Below are 23,097 nucleotides of genomic sequence, written 5' to 3'. Positions count from 1 at the left end.
TTAGGACCCTGAAGCCTCCATCAGCTTGTGAACCGGAGTAAAGACAGGACTGGGGAAGAGAGAGAGGTAGGGCGATCGCGATCGGCAGATAAGGGCCGGGCCGCTTTGAAGTGAGGGGCGCAGCCGGGCCAGCGATCGGGACCAAAGATAAGAGCCGCACTCGGACTGAAAGGCGCGGCGGCTGCAGAAGCTCAAGGTGCGAGAGTCGCGGTGCACAGCGCGGGCTATCGATCGCGGCGAAGATAAGGGCCGCACTCGAGGGCTGAAGGGAGACGGCGTCGGGGGACGGGTGAAGACCGCCAAGCGCGGGAAAACCGCCATTTTGTGGGCGGAGGACGACGGCAAGAGCGGGAAGCCGCCATCTTTGATAACAAGTAAAGAAAAGAAAATCTGAGAAATTGCAAATCTACAATGCCTAAACACGGGAATATTAGCACCTTTGATAGTGACCTCGAAGATTGGGCCATATATGTTGAAAGAGTAAAAAATTATTGTAAGGCCAATAAAATTCGTGACCAAGATAAAGCTCTAACATTATTAAATTTAATGGGTGCGAAGACGTACGGGCAATTGAAACACCTGTTATCACCAGATGAACCGGCGGATAAGACGTTCGATGAGATTGTTACTGTCCTGAAAGATCATCTAAACCCCACGCCGCTGATGCTAGCGGAACGATTTAAATTTTACGACAGAAGGCAGCTACAGCATGAAAGCAATGCTGAATATTTGCTGGAATTGCGTAAATTAGCGAAATATTGCCAGTTTGGAACGGGATTGACAGATGCACTACGAGACAAATTTGTGTGTGGTTTATTTAAACAGGATACACAAAAGCGACTGCTCGAGGAGAATGAGCTGACGCTTGAGAAGGCGGTCACTATGGCAGCAGCACACGAAGCTGCAGCGAGAGGCACGGCAGTAATGCAGCTACGGTCACCGGAGCTCAGTGCACACAAATTGGGTGTGAGTTCTGGCAAATGTTATCGTTGTGGAAAGACAACGCATGATCAGAACCAGTGTTGGTTTAAAAACCAAGAATGTAGAACTTGTGGTAGGCTTGGACATATAGCTAGAGTATGCAGGTCAGGGAAGAAGACCAGCAACAAGAAGTCACCGCAAGGAAAATACGCAAAGGTACACAAGGTGACCGAACAGGAGTCCAATTCAGACGCTAGCAGTAATGAACTGGCTAGCTTAAGAGTACTCAACGCTAGTAAGGGTGCAGACCTCCAGACAATTTGGGTCACTCTTCAGATAGAAGGAGTCCAAGTAAAACTGGAATTGGACACTGGATCGGCATTGACGGTCATAAATAAGAAAGATTACGGAAAGTTATTCCAACATATTCCCCTACAGGATACGGGGATTATATTGGAAACATACACGGGGCAAAGAGTGTACCCCATCGGGAAAATAGAGGTTGCAGTGGTCCACAAGGGCGGAGACAGTCAAATAATGGACTTATATGTGATATCTGAAGGAGGTCCTCCACTACTAGGACGGGAGTGGATTAGGAAAATGAATATGGACTGGCATTTCCTACAAACAATAACGAGTGAGAACTCGGTGAAGATAGTCGGCCCAGACTCTGGAACGGATGATGGTAAGCCCAACTCAGGTGCAAAAGACAAAGTTTCAGCACAGAATTCCACTGAGCAACAACAACATAGTTTAACTGTGGATTCTGAGTCTGGCAAGTCTACTGATGTGCCCATTTCTGAGGGACACCGGGTTCGAACTCAACTCCATTTCAAACTACAACAGCAATTAGAACAAATGCTTCGCCGTTGTGAGCAAGAGTTGAATGCAACGAAAGAGTTCTTTGATATAGAGTTGGAGAATCTGGAAAGACAACAGAAGCAGCTGATGGAGAAAATGGAACAGGAGCACACAAAACGTCTGATGTCAGAGGAGTTAACGGTCAGCCAACTCCTGCATATGCTGAAGGACAGGACTCTGAAATGGGAAAAACTTGAACACGAACTTCAATATTCAAATGAAAGGGGTTCGGAGCTCTCAAAGGTTATTGGAAGAGCTGAGGTGGCAACACAGACTGAGATGACTGCAACAGAGCAGCCCTTGGATGCCAAAAGTACGCTGACTCACGTCAACGTAGAACAACAGACCGCTGAAACAGCTGCTCCGGTAGAGGGATTGCATAGTCCGATCAATCAATCTCCAAAGGAAGTTGAAGTATTAAAATCACAAATGAGGTCACTAGTAAACGACTTGCTGAAAGCCCAGAAAAAGCTGGATGCAGAGGTACACATGAAGAAGTCTCTTCAGGAAAGATGTCTGGATTTGGAACAAGAGCTGGCTAACGTCCAGCTGGGTATGGAGGAAATAGACGACCCTCTCACTGGTCTAGCTCAGGACGACACCGAATATTACTATGACCTGGTGGACGACACCGAATATTACGATGTCCTGTCCTGCCCAGCTTGTAACTTCGACTCCCAAAGTGCAGAAATCATGGAGGAGCACCAAAAGTCTACGGAACATCGGGAGAAGCTGGCTCTACGACGGAAACAGGAGGAAGAGAAGGAGGAACTGCGCATGCAGCTGGCAGCTGTGGCAGCTGACAATGGAGCCCAGAGAGTCTCCAAGAAGCAGAAAAGGAAAAGTAAAAACAGAAGATGACCCATCTGAACCATTATCACCTCTACCAGATCACACACGTGGTCCCTCCGAACGGAGCCAATTCAGTTCGGAAGTTCAAACTGTTAAATCCATGGAAGGACTATTGAATGAGTCACTCCAGCAACGTGAACCGACTCCACCACAGAGATTGAATCTGTGAACTGTTTTCCGCAGAGACTGAATCTGTGATCTGTTTTGACATGAAGTTATCTATGTATCGATGTTATTCTGTTATGTAAACCTGAAGTTATATATGTATATATGTTATTACGTTATGTTAAATGGGGAGATGACTGTAAAGCTAGGAAGGGAGGAATGTTGTGTATGTAATATGTGTGCTACTTTGAACCTATGGACAGGACTGCACTACTTGTTGGGCGTAGTGATACGCAGTACCACTCCTGGCCATAGGGGTATAAATAGTACTGTGGGTACTGATCTCCCCTCAGTTCCCGCCTGTGGGCATGAAGTAAAGACCTATGTGCAGTCCCTACCTCCAACCAGTAAAGGCCTGTTTGAGTTATACGTTTAAGTCTTTGTGTTAATTGTTCAATACAATACACATACTTAACAGATGATCTCACATTTCTCTACATTGAACTCCTGCCACAGTTTTGCCCACTCACTTAATCTCATTATGTCCCTTTGTAACTTCCTGCTCCCATCATTGGCATCACAGTTTCAGTCTCAAAGACACAAATTCTATCTCCAGTCTTACTCAACCACAAATAGGCATGAGTTGGTTTGAGGCCCTGTCTGACCTAACCACACAACTTCTCATTACAATTAGAGTTTGGACTCAGGTTCAGCTTCCAGTTTTGTACTGTATATATTGTGTAACGGCATCTGAACTAAATGCTAGTAACACTATACTGAATATCTAAATACTGAATGAGAAATAATTTTTCTTTCTCTACCAGTTTAGTATTGTGTCCCAGGAATCTGGCCCAGTTACAGGAGGGAATTTGTTCAGCATTGATCCTGACACTGGAATTGTGTACAGAAACTCAACAACAGCAATAGACTATGACCACACCTATCATGTAAGACAAGACAATATTAATAGAGCACGAACAGTAAATGGGTTTATTTTTATGTGCAAAGCATTATTGTCATTTACTAATCTGAAATGAGACATTTCTCCGGAAGTGATCCATAGGGAGCCCTTATATTTGCACACTAGTCAAAACTGAACTGCACATATAGGAGTGAGCAACCATTCACTTGCTCAATCAGATTTAGAATTTTATCCTCAAAACTACACAGGACAAAGCAGCCCGCTTGATTGGCTCCCCCTCTACCACCTTAAACATTCACTCCCTCCACTACCGGCGTACCGTGGCTGCAGTGTGTACCATCTACAAGATGCACTGCAGCAACTCGCCAAGGCTTCTTCGGCTGCACCTCCCAAACCCGCAACCTCTTCCACCTAGAAGGACAAGGGCAGAAGACACATGGGAGCACCACCACCTCCAAGTTCCCCTCCAAGTCACACACCATCCTGACTTGGAAGTATATCGTTGATCCTTCATCGTCGCTGGGTCAAAATCCTGGAACTCCCTACCTAACAGCATTGTGGGAGTACCTTCACCGCACGGACTGCAGCGGTTCAAGAAGGCGACTCACCACCACATTCTCAAGGGCAATTAGGGATGGGCAATAAATGCTTGGCCTTGCCAGTGATGCCCACATCCCATAAAAATGAATAAAAAGAGTCACAAATAGACCTGCCCACATTTTTTTAATTAAATAATCAATTTAATGCAACTGCATGTTTTATGTGGATTCTGGCAGAGGCCCTGCCATGCACTTTTTGCCCATTGAAAGTGGGTATTAAAGGCCAGAATCATTATCCTAGCTGAAAAAGGGAGCTCTGAACAACTACAGTTCTGACAAAAGGTCTTCGACCTGAAACGTTAACTCTGTTTCTCTCTCCACGGATGCTGCCTGGCCTGCTGAGTTTTTCCAGCGTTTTCTGTTGTTAGTTACTTTTCTGTAAAATTGGGTTTCTTTTCAAAGCACCCCTTCCACACGTTTTCATGCTGGAAGACAATGACAATCCAAGAGGCAGGCCAGGGGGATCATCTAACACCACAGCTTGACAGCCCAAACCTGGCATTATTCCACCATTGACATGTGCAAGCCTCAGCTCTTCAGGTTCCCAGTCAGAATGGACGCAGGTGCAGAGCTGTGCACCTGCTGTAAGGCCAGCACTACCAGTGACAGACAGCAGTCAGTTCTTAAGCCTCTGATCCCCAGATGTATCATTGAAGTAACTGGTGTTTTGTTGAGCATGGTTAGCACCTTCATTTCATTTTCTGCTGAACAGTAACAGCAGCATGACACAGCTGTCCAATGTCACTGCACTGCTGACTTTGACAAAGCACAGCGGGACACTGTACCTAACCTGTAATCCACCTTGTGTGTAAAGCACTGAATGTGCATCACTCAGCTGGAGTGTGTGGACATTTTTTGTGTGTGAAACTTTGTGATGGTTTCAGTGTGACAACAGTTTTGTATATAATTTGCATCGTGTATGAATGCCGTGAGGTTGTATGGCCTTTAATGCTAAAAGGTTGTAAGGTTACCTGATGTCTTTGGAGAAGTAGACATTATGATAATAGGTTGTGATGGCAAACTTGGTGCCATGCATACTGGAGACGAATGCTATTGGAATGTGCTGCTTGGATACGCTCAGCATCTTCCCGCAAGCCTGTTATCATCTTCTACATTTGCCATCAGGTCCTATGGATGAGGTGCAGAGCAATCACCTTCTCCTAAGTGACGCTTCCCTGGAGTTAGAGTCCTGATGCCAATTCACCCTCCTTTGCCCCATTGCATAAGAACACCATCCATAAATACGCTTTCCCTCCATAGGTGAGGAATGTGAATCTTTTGACTCATTCCCTTCGGTTCATATGCAGTAGGACCACAATTCAAACTTGGCTTGAATTTCAAAGTGTTTCCTACTTTTCTTAAATCAGTGAATTTTATTTGTCGGTCATGAGGGGAAATGTGAAAGGTTTTTTCTGCAGTTTGTTCACAGCTAATTTTTCAAATGAAATCTCACCTGCAAAGAGTCTGCTTTACAGTGCAAAGATGGGATTTAAGTAATTAGATGATGTTGAACAGCCAGCAAAACATGGATTTATTTGGTTCACAATCTTGTGATTTGTTACTCTTTGATGGAAGAGAAACAGTGCACTCTTTCCCACTGTAATTTGTGCCAGCTACTTTTCATTTTGTCACCAATTACATAATGTAACCCATGGGTGCAGTGTGGCAGCTTTCTAAAGAGCAGTAGTAGTGCTCAAAATCCCATTTCCATGCAAGGAAGCTCCTAGAGGAAGTCCAATTCGTGAGCATAAAATTCACCTTGCATATTTAATAAGGGCCGTAACCAGAGGTTCAGCCAAAACCCTGTGTGGAAACAGGTAGGAATATGCCCATAGCCACTTGCATCCATAATGGAAAATCCATTTAATGCCATTATTTTATCCATCTGATATATGAAGAATTGTTCATGGAAATTACATGATTGGGAATGGGATGGATTGGTCTACTTTATGGGGTCAATTCCCCAATCCTGCACTCCCCATGGGGAGCCTTCATCAAAGGGTGTGCAAGCTGGCTAATCAGATCTACAGTACTGTATCTCTACTCCTGACCCACATTCCCTTTGAGCATGTCAAAAGTGGAAACCTTCCTTCGCAGTGCCTCCTGCTGCAGCATCTCCAGGGCATCATCCTCGCAGACTGAGGGAAATTCTTGGCACTCTTCATCGTGCAAGAACAGCAAAAAAAAATAGTTTTACCTGTGAGAAATGCTTCTCCCCTTTAAATGCAATCAACAGCCCTTTAAGAGCTACTGGCTGCCCCTAGCCAATCAGTGCACTTCCTACATTCGCAGTGAGTGTACTAAAAATAGTTTCAGGAACTGACTTCACAAAATCAAGCAGGGTCAGCACTGACCTTCCAGCAGGAGAGTGGCTAAGCTTCCAGTAGTCCCAGCAGCCACTTTGCCTAAATAGGAAAATCAGCCTTTACAGCTCAGAGATTGGGCTAAAGGCACATGTTTAAGGAAGTGTATAGGACATCTGACCTGGAGAATGTTTAATGCTAAACACAAGGTGCAGAAATCTTCCATTCCCCAACAATGATGCCTGTTGATCACTGAGATTGATCATATTCAACTACATTTGACTTCTGTAAATTTAAAATATGTCTCATTGACAGAACAGATGCACGGAATAAAGTCAGAAAAAGTGGATTGTAAAAAAAATGCATTGCTTAATGTTTTACTGTTGACTTGTACAGATTTTCACACTAAAGATTGTGGTAAACGATCAAGGCAATCCAGCTCCACAGCAGTCTTGCAAAGGAACTCTGACCATAATGGTTAATAATTTGAATGATGAAGTACCCATATTTACGTAAGTAAAGCAAATTTAATCTTCAAGTTGATACAAGAAGCCTACTTCAGAGCACCTCGAGATCAGTTGATAGAAATGGCTATACAGGCAGTAACGCGATACATAAATCTACAGAAGATGGTGTGTTTTTAGTAGGTCAAAGTGTTTATAAAGGTACCAACGTTACAATTACAAATACTGAACAGGAAAAAAGTGAATTTTCCATTGAAAAACTAAAGTGAAGCATTTATATGGACTTTAATGCAGCAATGGTATGTCAACACTAGAAATACTGTGAGGTCCAAGATCCAATTGCATAGAGGACAACTATTAATGGAGCAATAGTTTATCGAATACCAATCTGCAAGTGGCAGTGATCACACACTTCATGAGCAACAAAGCTACAAGTCAGTAATGGTGGCTGTCCAACAAATGGTTTACTTTGCATGGGCTGATACACATGAAACGATTTTAAACTTGACCGCTAGGCGGAAATGGGCGGGGTCCTTCCTTAAATATGTGCTCCGATGCCGTCATTGGAGCCTGACGGCTATTTTAACCAGAGGCCTGCGCGGGAAAGCCGTTGTAGTTTTCCAAATAGAGCAGTCTAGTGGGAAAAGAAGTCGGGGCCAGAAGAGGCCGAAAAAGGCCATTCTTTTTACTTTTTTTGACTCTCTGTGTGGAGCCAGGAGGATCAGGAGGAGCATTAGACCGCAGGCCTAAGACTGAAAGCTGCTGAGACTGACGTGGAACCAGCAGATCTGAGTTTAACTGTTTGCTCCTGCATTACTCCGTGGCAAGGGAAAACAGAGCCCAATGCTGGCTAAATTTTAGTGTTGGCAGAGAGCTGACTATCCCGTCAGTTCCTGGTAACATTAAAAAGATTCACAAATCCATATTATGAAAAGGATATAGAGGCACTGGAGAGGGTGCAGAGAAGATTTACAAGGATGATACCAGAAATGCGAGGGTACACCTATCAGGAAAGGATGAACAGGCTGGGTCTCTTTTCTCTTGAAAAAAGAAGGCCTAAAAGGGTGACCTAATAGAGGTGTTGAAAATTATGAAACATTTTGATAAAGTGGATACAGAGAGAATGTTTCCACTTGTGGAGAAGAGCATAACTAGAGGCCATCAATATAAGATAGTCACCAAGAAATCCAACAGGGAATTCAGAAGAAACTTCTTAACCCAAAGAGTGGTGAGAATGTGGAACTCACTACCACAGGGAGTGGTTGAAGCAAATAGGTTAGATGCATTTAAGGGGAGGCTTAGACAAGCATAAGAGGGAGAAGGGAATAGAAGGTTCTGCTGATAGATTTAGATGAGGAAAAATGGGAGGAGGCTCGAGTGGAGCATAAATGCCGGCATGGACTGGTTGGATCGAATGACCCGTTTCTGTGCCGTATATCCTATGAATCTTAGAAGTTGTTAGGTGCTGCAATGGTCAGTTTGTGAGCTTCTTATTTCACATCATCCTGCAGTTATATTGCAGCAGGTGTAAAGCTAGAGACAGCGAGTTGCCCAGAGTTGGTCTCGTACTGTTTACCTATGGGCGCTTCGGGTAACCTCACACCTGAATTCAATTCCGCAGTTTGTGGCAATGCAAAACGGCTTTCCATTGTCACAAACTATGCAGTACAACTATCAAATCTACAATGTACAGAAATTACAAAATAAGGAGAACATAACTAAGTCAGCAATGCATTTGATGAGGTTTTATTTTGCTATCTAGAGGCCATCAATATAAGATAGTCAAAATTATAAAGTTGAATTTATTTACTGAATACTATTGACATACTTGAAGCTGCTTCTTTTTACAGTCCAATCCCCTCAGATACAATTCATGTAGAAGAGGAAGTGATTATTGGAACTCTGCTGGTGAAGGTGAAAGCTTCGGACTTGGATGAGAGTGATAATATTTTCTTTGAGTTTATTGATACCCAGCCTCTATTCTCCTTGGACACTGGTGAGTCTGTCTGAGCTTGCAGCTGAAACATACGCACCAACAGCTCAATCATGTAAAAAGCAGTAACTGAATTATGTTTCTCCACAGGCTGATGTGAATTTGAGGTGCGCAATGGTCAGTTAGTGGACAGAGCGTGGTCGCTGCCCGCCCATTGTTACTGCTGTGAGTCCCCAGCCTCACTTACATGCAGCCAGCGAGCTGTAGGCACTAGACCGTTCTGAGGCAGCTCACTGGAAGGGCAAGAAATTGTCAGGCTCCTACATTGGGCTGGCTGACAGTCGAGGCCTCGGAAGAGCACTGCTGATCGTCCTGGCCCCACAAAAATAAAAAGTTTTATAAAATAAAAACTAATTTCGCTCTCAGAGGCCTTTAAGGACCGTTGGTTAGAATTCTCAACACTGGTGCAAATGGGCGGAGTCTGCACAGCACATGCTCCGTCCATTTATACCTAAATAAAAACTTCATTCGGGATCTTCTGTACATCGAAGGACCCTGATTTGCATACGTCCCAAAGCATTTTACAGCAAATTAAATACTTTTGAAGTGTAGTCACTGTTCTAATGTAGGAAAACACGGCAACCAATTCGCGCACAGCAAGGTCCCACAAGCAGAAATGAGATAATGACCAGATAATCTGTTTTAGTGATGTTGGTTGAGGGATAGATATTGGCCAGGACACCGGGAGAACTCTCCTGCTCTTCTTTGAATAGTGCTATGGGATCTTTTACATCTATCTGAGGGGGCAGGTGAGGCCTTGGTTTAATGTCTCATCCGAAAGACAGCGGGCAGGATTTTCATTGGGCCGTGGAGGCGGGATTGGAGTGGGGGGTTAAAATCCTGAAATCAGGGGTCCTGACACCATCCCGCATCCAACCCGCCTCCATATCAGTTTCAAAGGAGGCGGGTACCCGCCCCGCACTGGGACCCGCCTCCCCGAGGCGGGAAGGGGATTAGTGCCAATTAACTGCCTGTTAACAGGTAGTTTTTAGCCTAACCCCTATTTTTAATGTTGAAGTGTGGGATTCCCGATGGCTCCAAACCACGCCAAGTTTAGAGGAGGCGGGCCGTCGGGATGAAGGGCTTGGAGGGGTCGAGATGTCCGGTGTTCAGGTGAGTGATGGGTGCATGAATGCAAAGGTAAGTGTGTTTGGTGTGTGTAAAGTGTTTAAAGAAGTTTTACATACCTTTACTTACATTTACAGCCTTCCTTCCTTCAGGTCTCGGGAGTCCCTCATCTCACCGGCACAGAAAGCAGAATGGCTGCCAGCTGTCAAAAATTGCAGCATTCAGCTTTCTGTTCCGGGGAGATCTCTAAATCATCCTGAGAGGAAGGAATTAACTTAGAATACAGATTGTCAGTGTTTGACAGCTTCAAACAGCTGTGAAAGGCTGATATTTCATCTGTCAAAACCTCTTGACAGATGAAATTTCAATCTGTGATGTCACCTGTTGCCAGGTGGCCCTTAATTGGCCTGCTGAGCCCGCTGGGTGGGCTCAACAAGGTCAATCAAGTCTAAATCGCGTGGGTTGGCTAGAACTCGATGGAGGCGGGACTACAACCCTGAAAGTTGTAGTCCCGACTCCTCAATGAAAATCCAGCCCAGCACCTCCGACAGTGCAGCACTCCCTCGTTGCATTGAGGTGTCAGCCTACATTATGTGCTCAAGTCATTGGAGTTGGGCTTGAACCCACAAACCTTCTGCCTCAGACGCAAGAGAGCTGTCACTGAGCCAAGGCTGACAGCATGTCCCCAGGTTACGAAAGGCACTATATAAATAGTTCTTGTTTTAAAAGTGGCCTCATGCCTGAAACAGGCAGGCACTCTGGCTGCCCCTCTCAGGACCCTACTGAAGATGGCGGTGGCCAGAGTGCCAGCGTAAAAGTGGCCAGACGGCATTTTCAGACAGCTACTGCCCCATTTACACCAGGTGGACGCACTTAAAATCAGGCCCTGCAATTTTAAAACCAACTCCAGCCAACATTTAGCATCAGGTTTAAGTTCGGTGTCAAGTTTGCCAGTCTCAGCTATAAATGGCAGACAACACTTTCTGGGCAAAAGGTACCTCTGTACTGTTCAAGCACAACTCCCCACTCAAGATGTACTGGAAACAAGTGTCTAACATGGAAGAAAATGCATAACAGAAAAATGCCACTGTACTCTGGAGTGTAACAGTAACAGCTAGGAGGTTACATTGCGAAACACAAGTTAGTAATAACAAAATTACAGGAGTCAAATGGAAAGTTATGCTGTGGGATACTAACAAGAGTAGATTGAGTTAATTTTCATGAAATTACTGTCTACATTGTTTTAGTGGAGTTTATAATAATTGATTCTAAATGTATTAGTACCACCATTACAGTAGGGTCCAGAAAAATATCAAACAAACATGTTAAGAGTTCATCTATTAGATTTCCATGCCAGAATTTCAGGGCCTTTGACTTATTTCCATCAAATGGCACCGACTCGACCACTAAGATTTCATGCTGTCGTCATCTAAATCCTCTTGATTTAAGGATCACGTGATTAGCAGTTTTCGGTTCAACACATAAAACTTTTCTTTTGTCAGACTCTGGTGATATCATTCTACAGAAGCGCCTGGACTACGACAGCCCCGATGTTGCAAAAGTCCACGTTTTACCCATCAGAGCATCAGATAATAATCGGACACACTCGTCCACGTACACCCTGACAGTGTCTGTGGATAACGTGGATGAAGCACCAGTCTGTGATCCTGCATTCACAGTGGGAGCAGGTATTTATCTCCAGACCCACCCAAGATTACTTCTCGTAAGGCACTGTAGCTTTCAGTAGTACAACAAAATGATCTCAATTTCAGCAATTGCTCCAAGAGAAAAGCTGGACTCTGAGTCAGGTTAGCATTCCAGCTGCAGGCTTGCAGAATCCAATATGGGAAAAGAAACCAGCACAAGTTGTGCTTTTGTTTCAAACAGTTGGATTGAAGCCTAGTGGGATTATAAATGGAATTTAATTGATTAGAGGAAGAAGTTTTCTTCAAGGCAGGAATAAGTGGATTTAATTCGGTTAAAGATGGGCGGAAATCCTACTGCTGCTTAAAATTGAGATTTTGCCCAGTTACACTGTTTAATCTTGGCCAATTTAATCATTTTAATTTAGGCCAAGTGTCCTTTACATGTACAGTGATACGTCAAGCACTATTGTGCTTTGCTGTCCTCAGCCAGAATGCCTATTACTGTACTCTAGGATGAACTAGAAGGCAAGAATTTTGTATGTTTCAATGAGAGGTGATCTCATTGAAACATACAAAATTCTTACAGGGCTTGACAGGGTAGATGCGGGGAGGATGTTTCCCCTGGCTGGGGAGTCTAGAACCAGGGGTCAACGTCTCAGAATCAGGGGTCGGCCATTTAGGACTGAGATGAGGAGAAATTTCTTCACTCCAAGGGTGGTGAATCTTCGGAATTCTCTACCCCAGAGAGCTGTAAAGGTTTAGTCATTGAGTATATTCAAGACAGAGATCGATAGATTTTTGAATATTAAGGGACTGAAGGGATATGGGGATAGTGCAGGAAAGTGGAGATGAGGTAGAGGATCAGCCATGAACTTATTGAATGGTGGAGCAGGCTCGAAGGGCCAAATGGCCGACTCCTGCTCCTATTTCTTATGTTCTTATTAATCCCAGTCTCCTTTCTCTGTGACCAACCATCCCCTTAAACCCCCAATTCTCCATAAATTCCAACTTGTCCAAACGCTGTTGCATATATCCTGTCGTGCACTAAAACCTGTTCACCTGTCCTCAGTGACCTACATTGACTGCCCATCCCTCAATGCCTTAGATTTTAAATCCTTATCCTTATCTTTAACTCCTTTCATGGCTTTGCCCCATTCTATCTTTTTTTAAATTCGCTTATGGGATGTGGGCGTCGCTGGCAAGGTCAGCATTTATTGCCCATCCCTAGTTGCCTTTGAGAAGGTGGTGGTGAGCCGCCTTCTTGAACCGCTGCAGTCCATGTGGTGATGGTACTCCCACAGTGCTGTTAGGTAGTGAGTTCCAGGAATTTGACCCAGCGACAATGAAGGATCGGCGATATACTTCTAAGTCAGGACGGTGTGTGACTTGGAGGGGAACTTGGAGGTGATGGTGTTCCCATGCACCTGCTGCCCTTGTCCTTCCAGGTGGAGGAGGTTGCGGATTTGGGAGGTGCTGCCGAAGAAGCCTTGGCGAGTTGCTGCAGTGCATCTTGTAGATGGTACACACTGCAGCCACAGTACACCGGTGGTGGAGGGAGTGAATGTTTAAGGTGGTAGATGGGGTGCCAATCAAATGGGTTGCTTTGTCCTGGATGGTGTCGAGCTTCTTGAGTGTTGTTGCAGCTGCACTCATCCAGGCAAGTGGAAAGTATTCCATCACACTCCTTACTTGTGCCTTGTAGATGGTGGGAAGGCTTTGGGGAGTCAGAAGGTGAGACACTCGTTGCAGAATACCTAGCCTCTGACCTGCTTTTGTTGCCACAGTATTTATGTGGCTGGTCCAGTTAGGTTTCTGGTCAATGGTGACCCCCAGGATGTTGATAGTGGGGGATTCGGTGATGGTAATGCCGTTGAATGTCAAGGGGAGGTGGTTAGACTCTTGCTTGTTGGAGATAGTCATTGCCTGGCACTTCTGTGGCGCGATTGTTACCTGCCACTTATCAGCCCAAGCCTGAACATCGTCCAGGTGTTGTTGCATGCGGGCATGGACTGCTTCATTATCTGAAGAGTTGTGAATGGCGCTGAACACTGTGCAGTCATCAGCAAACATCCCCATTTCTGACCTTATATTGGAGGGAAGGTCATTCATGAAGCAGCTGAAGATGGTTGGGCCTAGGACACTGCCCTGAGGAACTCCTGCAGCAATGTCCTGGGGCTGTGATGATTAACCTTCAATCACCACAACCATCTTCCTTTGTGCTGGGTATCCCTCCAGCCAGTGGAGAGTTTCCCCCCTGATTCCCATTGACTTCAGTTTTACTAGGGCTCCTTGATGCCACACTCGGTCAAATGCTGCCTTGGCGTCAAGGGCAGTCACTCTCACCTCACCTCTGAAATTCAGCTCCTTTGTCCATGTTTGGACCAAGGCTGTAATAAGGTCGGGAGCTGAGTGGTCTTGGCGGAACCCAAACTGGGCATCAGTGAGCAGGTTATTGGTGAGTAAGTGCTGCTTGATAGCACTGTCGATGACACCTTCCATCACTTTGCTGATGATTGAGAGTAGACTGATGGGGCGGTAATTGGGCAGGTTGGATTTGTCCTGCTTTTTGTGGACAGGACATACCTGGGCAGTTTTCCACATTATCGGATAGATGCCAATGTTGCAGCTGTACTGGAACAGCTTGGCTAGAGGCGCGGCTAGTTCTGGAGCACAAGTCTTCAGCACGATAGCCGGGATGTTGTCGGGCCCATAGCCTTTGCTGTATCCAGTGCACTCATCTCCGCAAACTTCTCCAACCCTATACCTTCCTAAAGCCCTCACTTCTTTTAACACTGGTCTGTTTTGCACCCCTCCCTTCCTTTGGCCCATCATTGGCAGCCGAGTATTTAGCTGTCTTGGTCCTGCTCTTTGGACCTCACTCCTCAAGTCTTTCTGCCTCTCTGACTTGCTTAAAAAAAACCTCCTTAAGACCTGCCTCTTTGACCAAGCTTTTGGTCACCTCTCCTAATCTACCCTCTCCTCTCCTGGCTCAGCATCTGTTTCCTGTACACCTATCTATGAAGCACCTTTAATTTAGTGATAGTGTTTAAATGCAAGTTCATTTTATGTTGTGGTGTCAATTTTCCTTGGCTTGTGTGTGTTCACCAATCGGCTGGTAGATTTTGTGGCTAAAAGCGACAATAGGTTCATGTTGAGGAGTTTTTGAATAGATGTAGGCATGAAATTCCTGGCAATTTTACTGAAACGTTGGCATGAGTACAATGCAGGAAATTCCATTTTTTGCTAAAATTATCAACATAAGGAATTTAACCGCAAATTTTTTTTACTGCCTATTGTATAAATTGTGCATTTAAGGATTCCAGTACTTTTTAATACAAGTGCATAGCTAATTATCTGTTATTTATTACAAATGTTGAGCAGCCACAAAATTCTAATAGTATTGCACCTGCAGGTGGTGCTGTACCGCTCATGTTGTGTGATTCATTAACTTAAGTGGAAACTCCCTAACGTTACGTGACAAGTTACTTTCGAAAGGTTCATTGATTATTAGAGGAGAGACAGCTTAGTGAAAGCAGAACAGGGTGAAATGCCAGTATATTGTTATATAAAGCTCGAAGTGTCAACGTGGAATGTGTGTGTTGACGTGGTTTTCCATGTTCAGATTATCTGATGGCTTTTCTTCTAACCAGGTGTTTCTCTGGTCATTCCTGAGAATTTTCCCACCTCTGCATCAGTCTATCAGATCCTGGCTGCTGACCCAGATGTCAATGATTCTGTTACAGTAAGTAAACACCGATCAAAATTCTTATTTGGCTTGGTTGATAAGGAGATATCAATGAGGTCGTTGTAAAGGGATGGTGTTTATTCACTGGTGATGAATTAATTCAGAATAGAATCAATCCAGTATGAAGTGGAAAATGTATGTATGTATATACTGCGCTTCTGCATTGATCTCCATGGGCCCTATTTTCTAAATGTAATTTTTTCTCCCTAAACCTCTCCATCTCTCCTCCGTTGAGACCCTCCTTAAAACTTACTTCTTTGACCAGGCTTTTATTCGCCTGTCCTGATATCTCCTTCTTTGCCTCAGTGTCAATTTTTGTCTGATTATGCCCTTGTGAAGTGCTTTGCCATGCTGTCCTATGTTAAGGGCTCAATATAACTGCAAGTTGTTGTTGTTGTTTATATTTACTTAATAGTTGGAAGTTAATTTCAGTGGCATTTGTAACCTCGTTACTTTAAATTGGCTAACAAATACATTAAAATAGCACACAAAGTAATTAATTCTCTGAGTGCGCTAACATGCTCACTACAGACACCACCAGTATTAAATATTACATTTCAATCCTCGAATGCCAGTTGGAAACCGTAATGCCAGGTAGTAAAACAGAGGGTGCAATTTGAACTGTTGGTCATTTTACTTAAAAAGGGGAATCCCATTTTGCTCTTGCATTGAATTTTCTCTATGAGGAAGAGAAATTTGGTGCCCTCAGTGTTAAAGCTCATTTCCCAGTATTAATGCCCATGTTCCTGTAAGTTACTAAGTCAGTAATAAATCCTTGCCACCAATGCATTGAAAACATCAACAAAGCCAATGGTTAAGCGGCAGAACTAAGCCAGTTCAGTAAGAATGGTGTTTTCAGGACATGTAAAAGCTCGACAGTTCCTATGTTATAATTTAACAATGTACCTGTGGTGGGCAAGAGCAACCTGTTGGATTTGAAACTTTAAAATGAAAGATAAAAATATTGGTTTTGTGCCAGTTGCATTACATCAGCACCCAAAGTCAAGCTGAAGCAGTGTGAGACTACTTGTTTGGAGCAGTTTCATGCCCGATGCGAAATATCAAACTGATGCTGCACCTGAACTGCACATTTTGCATCGCACAGTGGCACCAAAACCTGTGGTATTGAATAGTCACGAAATATTCAACTATTGTCAAACTCTGTTAAGATTAAGTGAATATTATCAAATAAAGATAATGGGGGTAATTTTGATTTGTGCAATAGTGTGAAATGGGTGATAGTGAATCGACAGCCCATTTAAATCTTCTCCTGATTTTTATTTGCATTGACTCCAATGTTTTATACTTTCGTATGTTGTGAGTGGAGTGATTCTACCAAGGGTCAGTTAATGCCAAAATAAGTGACAGAAATGTCTGCAAAATGATCTTTCAGCAGATCAAATTAAAACATAAGAACTAGGAACAGGAGTAGGCCATTTGGCCCCTTGAGCATGCTCTGCCATTCAATAAGATTATGGCTGATCTTCTACCTCATCTCCACTTTCCTGCACTATCCCCATATCCCTTGATTCCCTTAATATCCAAAAATCTATCAATCTCTGTTTTGAATATACTCAATGACTGAGCCTCCACAGCCCTCTGGGGTAGAGAATTCCAAAGATTCACCACCCTCTGAGTGAAGAAATTTCTCCTCATCTCAGTCCTAAATGGCCGACCCCTTATTCTGAGACTGTGACCCCTGGTTCTAGACTCCCCAGCCAGTGGAAACATCCTCCCTGCATCTACCCTGTCAAGCCCTGTAAGAATTTTGTATGTTTCAATGAGATCATCTCTCATTCTTCTGAACTCTAGGGAATATAGGCCTAGTCTACTCAATCTCTCCTCATAGGACAATCCCCCCATCCCAGGAATTACTCTTTGGATAAGGAGACCAAAACTGCACACAGTACTCCAGGTGTGGTCTCACCAGGGCCCTATATAATCACAGTAAGACCTCTTTACTCTTATGCTTAAATCCTCTTGTAATAAAGGCCAACAAACCATTTGCTTTCCTAATTGCTTGCCTTATCTGCATGTTAACTTTCAGCGATTCGTGTACAAGGACACCCAGGTCCCTTGGAACACCAACATTTCCCAATCTCTCACCATTTAAAAAACACTCTGCTTTTCTATAAAAGATACTCTGCTTTTCTAAAATCTGAGACTATTGTTAAAAAAAAACCTTGTTTCAATACATCTAGACTTTAATAAAATCCTTGAGTTTTTTTGGATTGTCACAATTGTGATACCAGCCCACTGAAATCAATAGCTCATGCTTCAAGAGTCCCAATCCACTGGGTCACACTGTAATGATAACGCCTGCTATTCTCATGCCTTCCACTGAATGGCGCTGTAACTTCTCTTAAAAAGCAGTATTACAAGGCAAAAAGCAGAGAATCTGCAGAGGCTGGAAATCTGAAACAAAAACAATTGCAAGAAGGCCTGTCATTCCGACTTGCTCCAGAGGTGGCACTACAACTTTTCTCCACGTGCTGGAACAAACAGAGCTAAAAGGCGCAGCATTTGCACTGGCTAACCGTGCACAAGGCCATGGGAGATTCATTGTAAAAGATAATCATGAGGGAATTAAAATACCCCTGAGATTCAGGTTGTTTCTTCCCTTTGTTATTGAACAATACACCAATAAATTGCAAATTGTCCTGAAAATTAACTCCTGACTCATGTGAGACTACACTCTGAATCATGTTTTCCTCAGACTTCACTTATTTTATCTAATTTCACATCCCAGTACAGTATTACAAGTGAAACGGCAGGAACTGCACAGTACTTCACGCTGGATTCCAAAAGTGGACTGATTTCAAGAAGTTCCATTTCACCTTTAGATTATGAAGCTGGTGTGAAGGTAAATGGGGAGAATTTAAACTGTTTACTGGCTTACAAGCATCCTGTGTATTCTAACAATAGTGTTCTGGTACAGAAGGTTTAGTTTTATTTTATCTCCAGAGTACTTAGAGTGTGAGGTTCTAGCAGTCTAGGTAAATAGCTGTAGAGTTATTGTCTGATTATACTCCTGTGAAGCACCTGGGGCCGTTTTACCATCTCAAAGGCGCTATTTAAATGCAAGTTGTTGTGGTGGAGTTTTCAATTGCGGTTCTTTGTTAAGTTGTACTTAGATATTAAAAGATGATTGGCAGATTAATATTTCACTTTTTTATTTCCTTCTACAACAGAGATTTCAGATGAAAGTAGTCGTAGCTGAAACTAAAAAGAGCAGCCCTAAATCTTGCACTGGCTCTATTACAATGAATCTTGAAAATCTCAATGATGAATCACCACAGTTCATGTGAGCAGTTTTCATTTTGTCTTGTGGGTATATGACATTTATGGGGTTGGAGCTATAGATTTGTTAAGCCCCCTTATTTTCAACCTGCTGTAAGGGATTGTGAATGTAAATAATTACTTGCAGAAATATTTTCTACCTTTGTCATTATGACGATTTTGCTTTAGGCTCTCTGCCAGTCAAGAGACACAGAAAGACAGACAGACAGACAGACAGCAAAGAGACAGACAGAGACAGAAAGAAAGACAAAGAGACAGACAGAGACAGACAGAAAGACAGAGACAGACAGAAAGACAGAGACAGACAGAAAGACAGAGACAGACAGAGACAGACAGAAAGACAGCGACAGACAGAAAGACAGCGACAGACAGAAAGACAGAGAGACAGACAGAAAGACAGACAGACAGAGACAGACAGAAAGACAAAGAGACAGACAGAGACAGACAGAGACAGACAGAAAGACAGCGACAGACAGAAAGACAGACAGAGACAGACAGAAAGACAGACAGACAGAGACAGACAGAAAGACAAAGAGACAGACAGAGACAGACAGAAAGACAAAGAGACAGACAGAGACAGACAGAAAGACAGACAGACAGACAGACAGACACAGAAAGACAGACAGACAGAAAGACAGAGACAGACAGAAAGACAGAGACAGACAGAGACAGACAAAGACAGACAGACAGAAAGACAGACAGACAGAGACAGACAGAAAGACAGAGACAGACAGAAAGACAAAGAGACAGACAGAGACAGACAGACAGACAGACAGAGAGACAGACAGACAGAGAGACAGACAGAGACAGACAGAAAGACAGAGACAGACAGAGAGACAGACAGAAAGACAAAGAGACAGACAGAAAGACAAAGAGACAGACAGAAAGACAGAGACAGACAGAAAGACAGACAGAAAGACAGAGACAGACAGAAAGACAAAGAGACAGACAGAGACAGACAGAAAGACAGCGACAGACAGAAAGACAGAGACAGACAGACAGCAAAGTGCAACCTTTGCAACTCACCAGCAAAGCTTCATTCCTTTATGTCTATTTTTGATGACTGCATGCTTTGACCCATTGATGGTCATGCCATTTACATTCAAACTACGTTTTCAACTGAGTCATTTTTATTCTTTGTGCAATAGACATGGTACCATTTCTCACTTTTTATTTTGGTGTCATTTCTGCAAGAGGTAAAGTTAATTAATTTTGGACATAATCATAAATTAAGTAATTGAATCAGTCCAAGTTATCAAATAAAATGGGATGATCTTGTTAACGAACTGAGCATGCTCAGTTTTATTGCTGCCTTCGGGCAAGCTTATGTATCCTTCAGAAAATGAACCAGTGATGCACCTGGAGATGCTCAGTATAAACGGAGAAGCGCGATTTACCTTGGATGCATATTTTGGTGGTTACTCTAATGGTGTTCCAAAGAATATTTAGGGATGAGAATTTGATTGAAGGTTAAGGTTTAACTGTGTAACTACATGCATAGAACGATTCAGCCACGCCTTTTTGTCTTTCAAGGGCGCTATCACCAAACCCATTAACTATTAATGAAAGTCTGCCCCGGGGAACGTTGTTAATAAAAGTTAATGCCACAGACAGGGATGTGGATGATGTCATTTACTATGAGTTCGTGAAGACTCATGCTGGCTTCCTGATTGAAGAAGGTAAGATCAAACACACCTGTTCCAAATGTATAGCATTAGGAGGCTGTGTTTTTTGGAAAAATATGGTTGGACCGTAAAACTCTCGGGGGGGAGAAATTGACTATAGCCCCGTTTGGGGTGCCAGCCTCGCCAGGGCGCTAAAAGTAGCGCCCCGGAAACATTCGGGCCCCCGCACCGGAAATTGAGTGGTTGCGCCCCAAAGGGAAGCGTGGTGCTACTGGAGGCGCCCTGCATCCCTCTTGGGGTGCTGCGAGTGAATATCGTGGCGCTACGTGCCACAGCGCCACATGCTGCAGCAGGTCGCGCTGCGGTATTGCAGGCCTTCCTCCCCTTCTTAAAGGGGAGGGGCCTTGTGCAGCACGATCTGGGGCCCAGCTGGGCCCCCGAGGATCGGGAGTGGAGGCAAAAGAGCCCGTCACCGAAGAGAAGTGCCGGGCTCTGGCTCTTGGAGCGCAGCCGGCACTCCGCGGGGGGGGGGGGGGGTTGTTCAGGAGACCGGGGACGGGAGCGCAGGCAGGTGCTGGCAGGCGGCCAACAACAAAAATGGCCACCCCGCACCTCCCTGTTAATTTGCGCCTCCCCGGTCACAGGTAGGCCCCCCTGAACCCGTCGGACATAGCATCCGGCGGTAAATCAGGGGGCGCTGCCAAATATTGCAGCCGGGGCAGCAGCGGGGTGCTGCGCACACCGATGACATCATCGGCAGCGGCGCAGCGCTAACGGTTAGCACCACCACTAACGCCCCGCGGAATTTAACGGGAGGCGTGGGCAGTGCCACGCCCGGGCGCTAGTTGGCTTGCAACCCACTTAGCGCCCTCTTAAGGCGCTAACGGGTGGCGCAACCTACTGAATTTCTCCCCCTCACAGTGCACTTTGAACGATATATGATAGAAACCTAATAAATGTCAATGAGCCATCTCCATCAATGGTTCATGAAATTAAAAGCAAGTAATGCTGGATATACACAGCACACTCTCCTCCAGAGGAAGAAAGTTTAATGTTTTGAGTGCCAGCCTCCATCAGAACTGTAACTGAAAGATAAGCCATCATTGGTTACAACCAATTCAGAAAATAATAGCTGGGGATTTCCTGCAACGGCGGCAATATTGGTGACGAGCGCCATGAGTTACACCGTTGTGCGCCCCCATCCTCCAGTGGCGAATTTATGCCAAATTGTACTGATTTGAGTATGCTACGGCGAAGATAGTGACAAATCGGAGGTGGCTGGCACCTCTGGAAAGTGTGAGTTTATGCACTTTGGCAGGAAAAATCGTAGAGCAAGTTATTATCTTAATGGCAAGAAACTGGAAAGTACTGAAGTACAAAGGGATCTGGGGGTCCTGGTGCACGAAACTCAAAAGGTTAGTATGCAGGTGCAACAAGTGATTAAGAAGGCCAATGGAATGTTGGCTTTCATTGCTAGGGGGATAGAATATAAAAATAGGGAGGTATTGCTTCAATTGTACAAGGTATTGGTGAGACCGCACCTAGAATACTGCATACAGTTTTGGTGTCCATACTTAAGAAAAGACATACTTGCTCTCGAGTCAGTACAAAGAAGGTTCACTCGGTTAATCCCGGGGATGAGGGGATGGACATATGAGGAGAGGTTGAGTAGATTGGGACTCTACTCATTGGAGTTCAGAAGAATGAGAGGCGATCTTATTGAAACATATAAGATTGTGAAGGGGTTGGATCGGGTGGATGCTGTATTGATTTGTATGTGGGTTCAATGACGACACATTCATGAAAGAGAATGACTTTTTATCTAAAGTATGTTCAACTCAGTTAACAGCATTACAGGAGACACCATCTTAGAGATCCATCTAAAATGAAACTAAAACTAAACTGCTTGTCTCTCACATGCCCTCTGCTGGTCAGGCATAAATAATCAAACAGGCAAATATGCTGGTACGGCATCATAATCAAACGGGCAAATACCATCACTATTTGCTGATATCATTACATCTCCCTTTCTTAAAACAAAAGTATTTTACTTTTATCTAACAACATGTTTTCTTTGTATTACTCTGCATTTTAACTGTAACACTTAATGAACTTACATTATCATTATCAAGGTTTTTTAACCTTGTTTTGTGTGTTCACATGAAATATGTAAATACACTAGAACTTGAAGAGAGAATAAGATAACATTACTTCCTTCCATAACAAGAGTCCTTAAATTTGCTCAATGAGTCTCTCAGGAGGCTTCACGTGTCTTGAGGATTTTCTGATTGATTGTCCTTGAATCTGAGTTGTTGCCTCAGATGATGGTTTCTCAGCTGTGTGATCAGGTTGTTCAACAGTATCAGTCTTTTGACCTGCTGTGTGATCAGGTTGTTCAACAGTATCAGTCTTTTGACCTGCTGTGGCTGGTCCCATGAGAAGATCCCGACAATTTCTTCGCAGAACAGCACCCTCATCTGTCTGAATGGTGTATGATCTTGGTTGAACTTCACTCAGGACAGTTCCCTTCTGAGTCCATATGTTTGTTTTGTCTTTGAACCTTACTTGGTCACCAGTGTGGAGTTCAGGTAGGTTTTGTGTTCCTCTGTCATAGTAGTACTTTTGCTTTTCTTTCTGTTCTTTGAACTTCCTCACTTTCTCCCCCTCTTTTGTTTTCAGGAGGTTCTCCGGGA

The 23,097-nt window shown here is 44.0% G+C and overlaps 1 protein-coding gene across 1 annotated transcript in view; it reads left to right on the top strand.

Annotated features, from left to right (window-relative positions):
• Nucleotides 1–23,097, top strand: part of LOC147105726 (protocadherin Fat 4-like) — a 159,418-nt gene that overhangs the window by 92,330 nt on the left and 43,991 nt on the right. Inside the window, exons 40-47 of the mRNA XM_086010940.1 lie at nt 3,564–3,686; nt 6,960–7,075; nt 8,878–9,023; nt 11,591–11,776; nt 15,385–15,476; nt 18,229–18,342; nt 18,671–18,783; nt 20,313–20,458. Of these exons, the coding sequence (XP_085867066.1) occupies nt 3,564–3,686; nt 6,960–7,075; nt 8,878–9,023; nt 11,591–11,776; nt 15,385–15,476; nt 18,229–18,342; nt 18,671–18,783; nt 20,313–20,458 (1,036 nt within the window). The remainder of the gene's footprint in view (nt 1–3,563; nt 3,687–6,959; nt 7,076–8,877; nt 9,024–11,590; nt 11,777–15,384; nt 15,477–18,228; nt 18,343–18,670; nt 18,784–20,312; nt 20,459–23,097) is intronic.

Source organism: Somniosus microcephalus, chromosome 17, assembly GCF_052327205.1.
Source record: "Somniosus microcephalus isolate GS21.2 chromosome 17, FLI_Smic_1.0, whole genome shotgun sequence".
Classification (NCBI taxonomy): domain Eukaryota; kingdom Metazoa; phylum Chordata; class Chondrichthyes; order Squaliformes; family Somniosidae; genus Somniosus; species Somniosus microcephalus.
The sequence above is the reverse complement of the archived record's forward strand: the minus strand, read 5'-3'. Positions and strand labels throughout refer to the sequence as shown.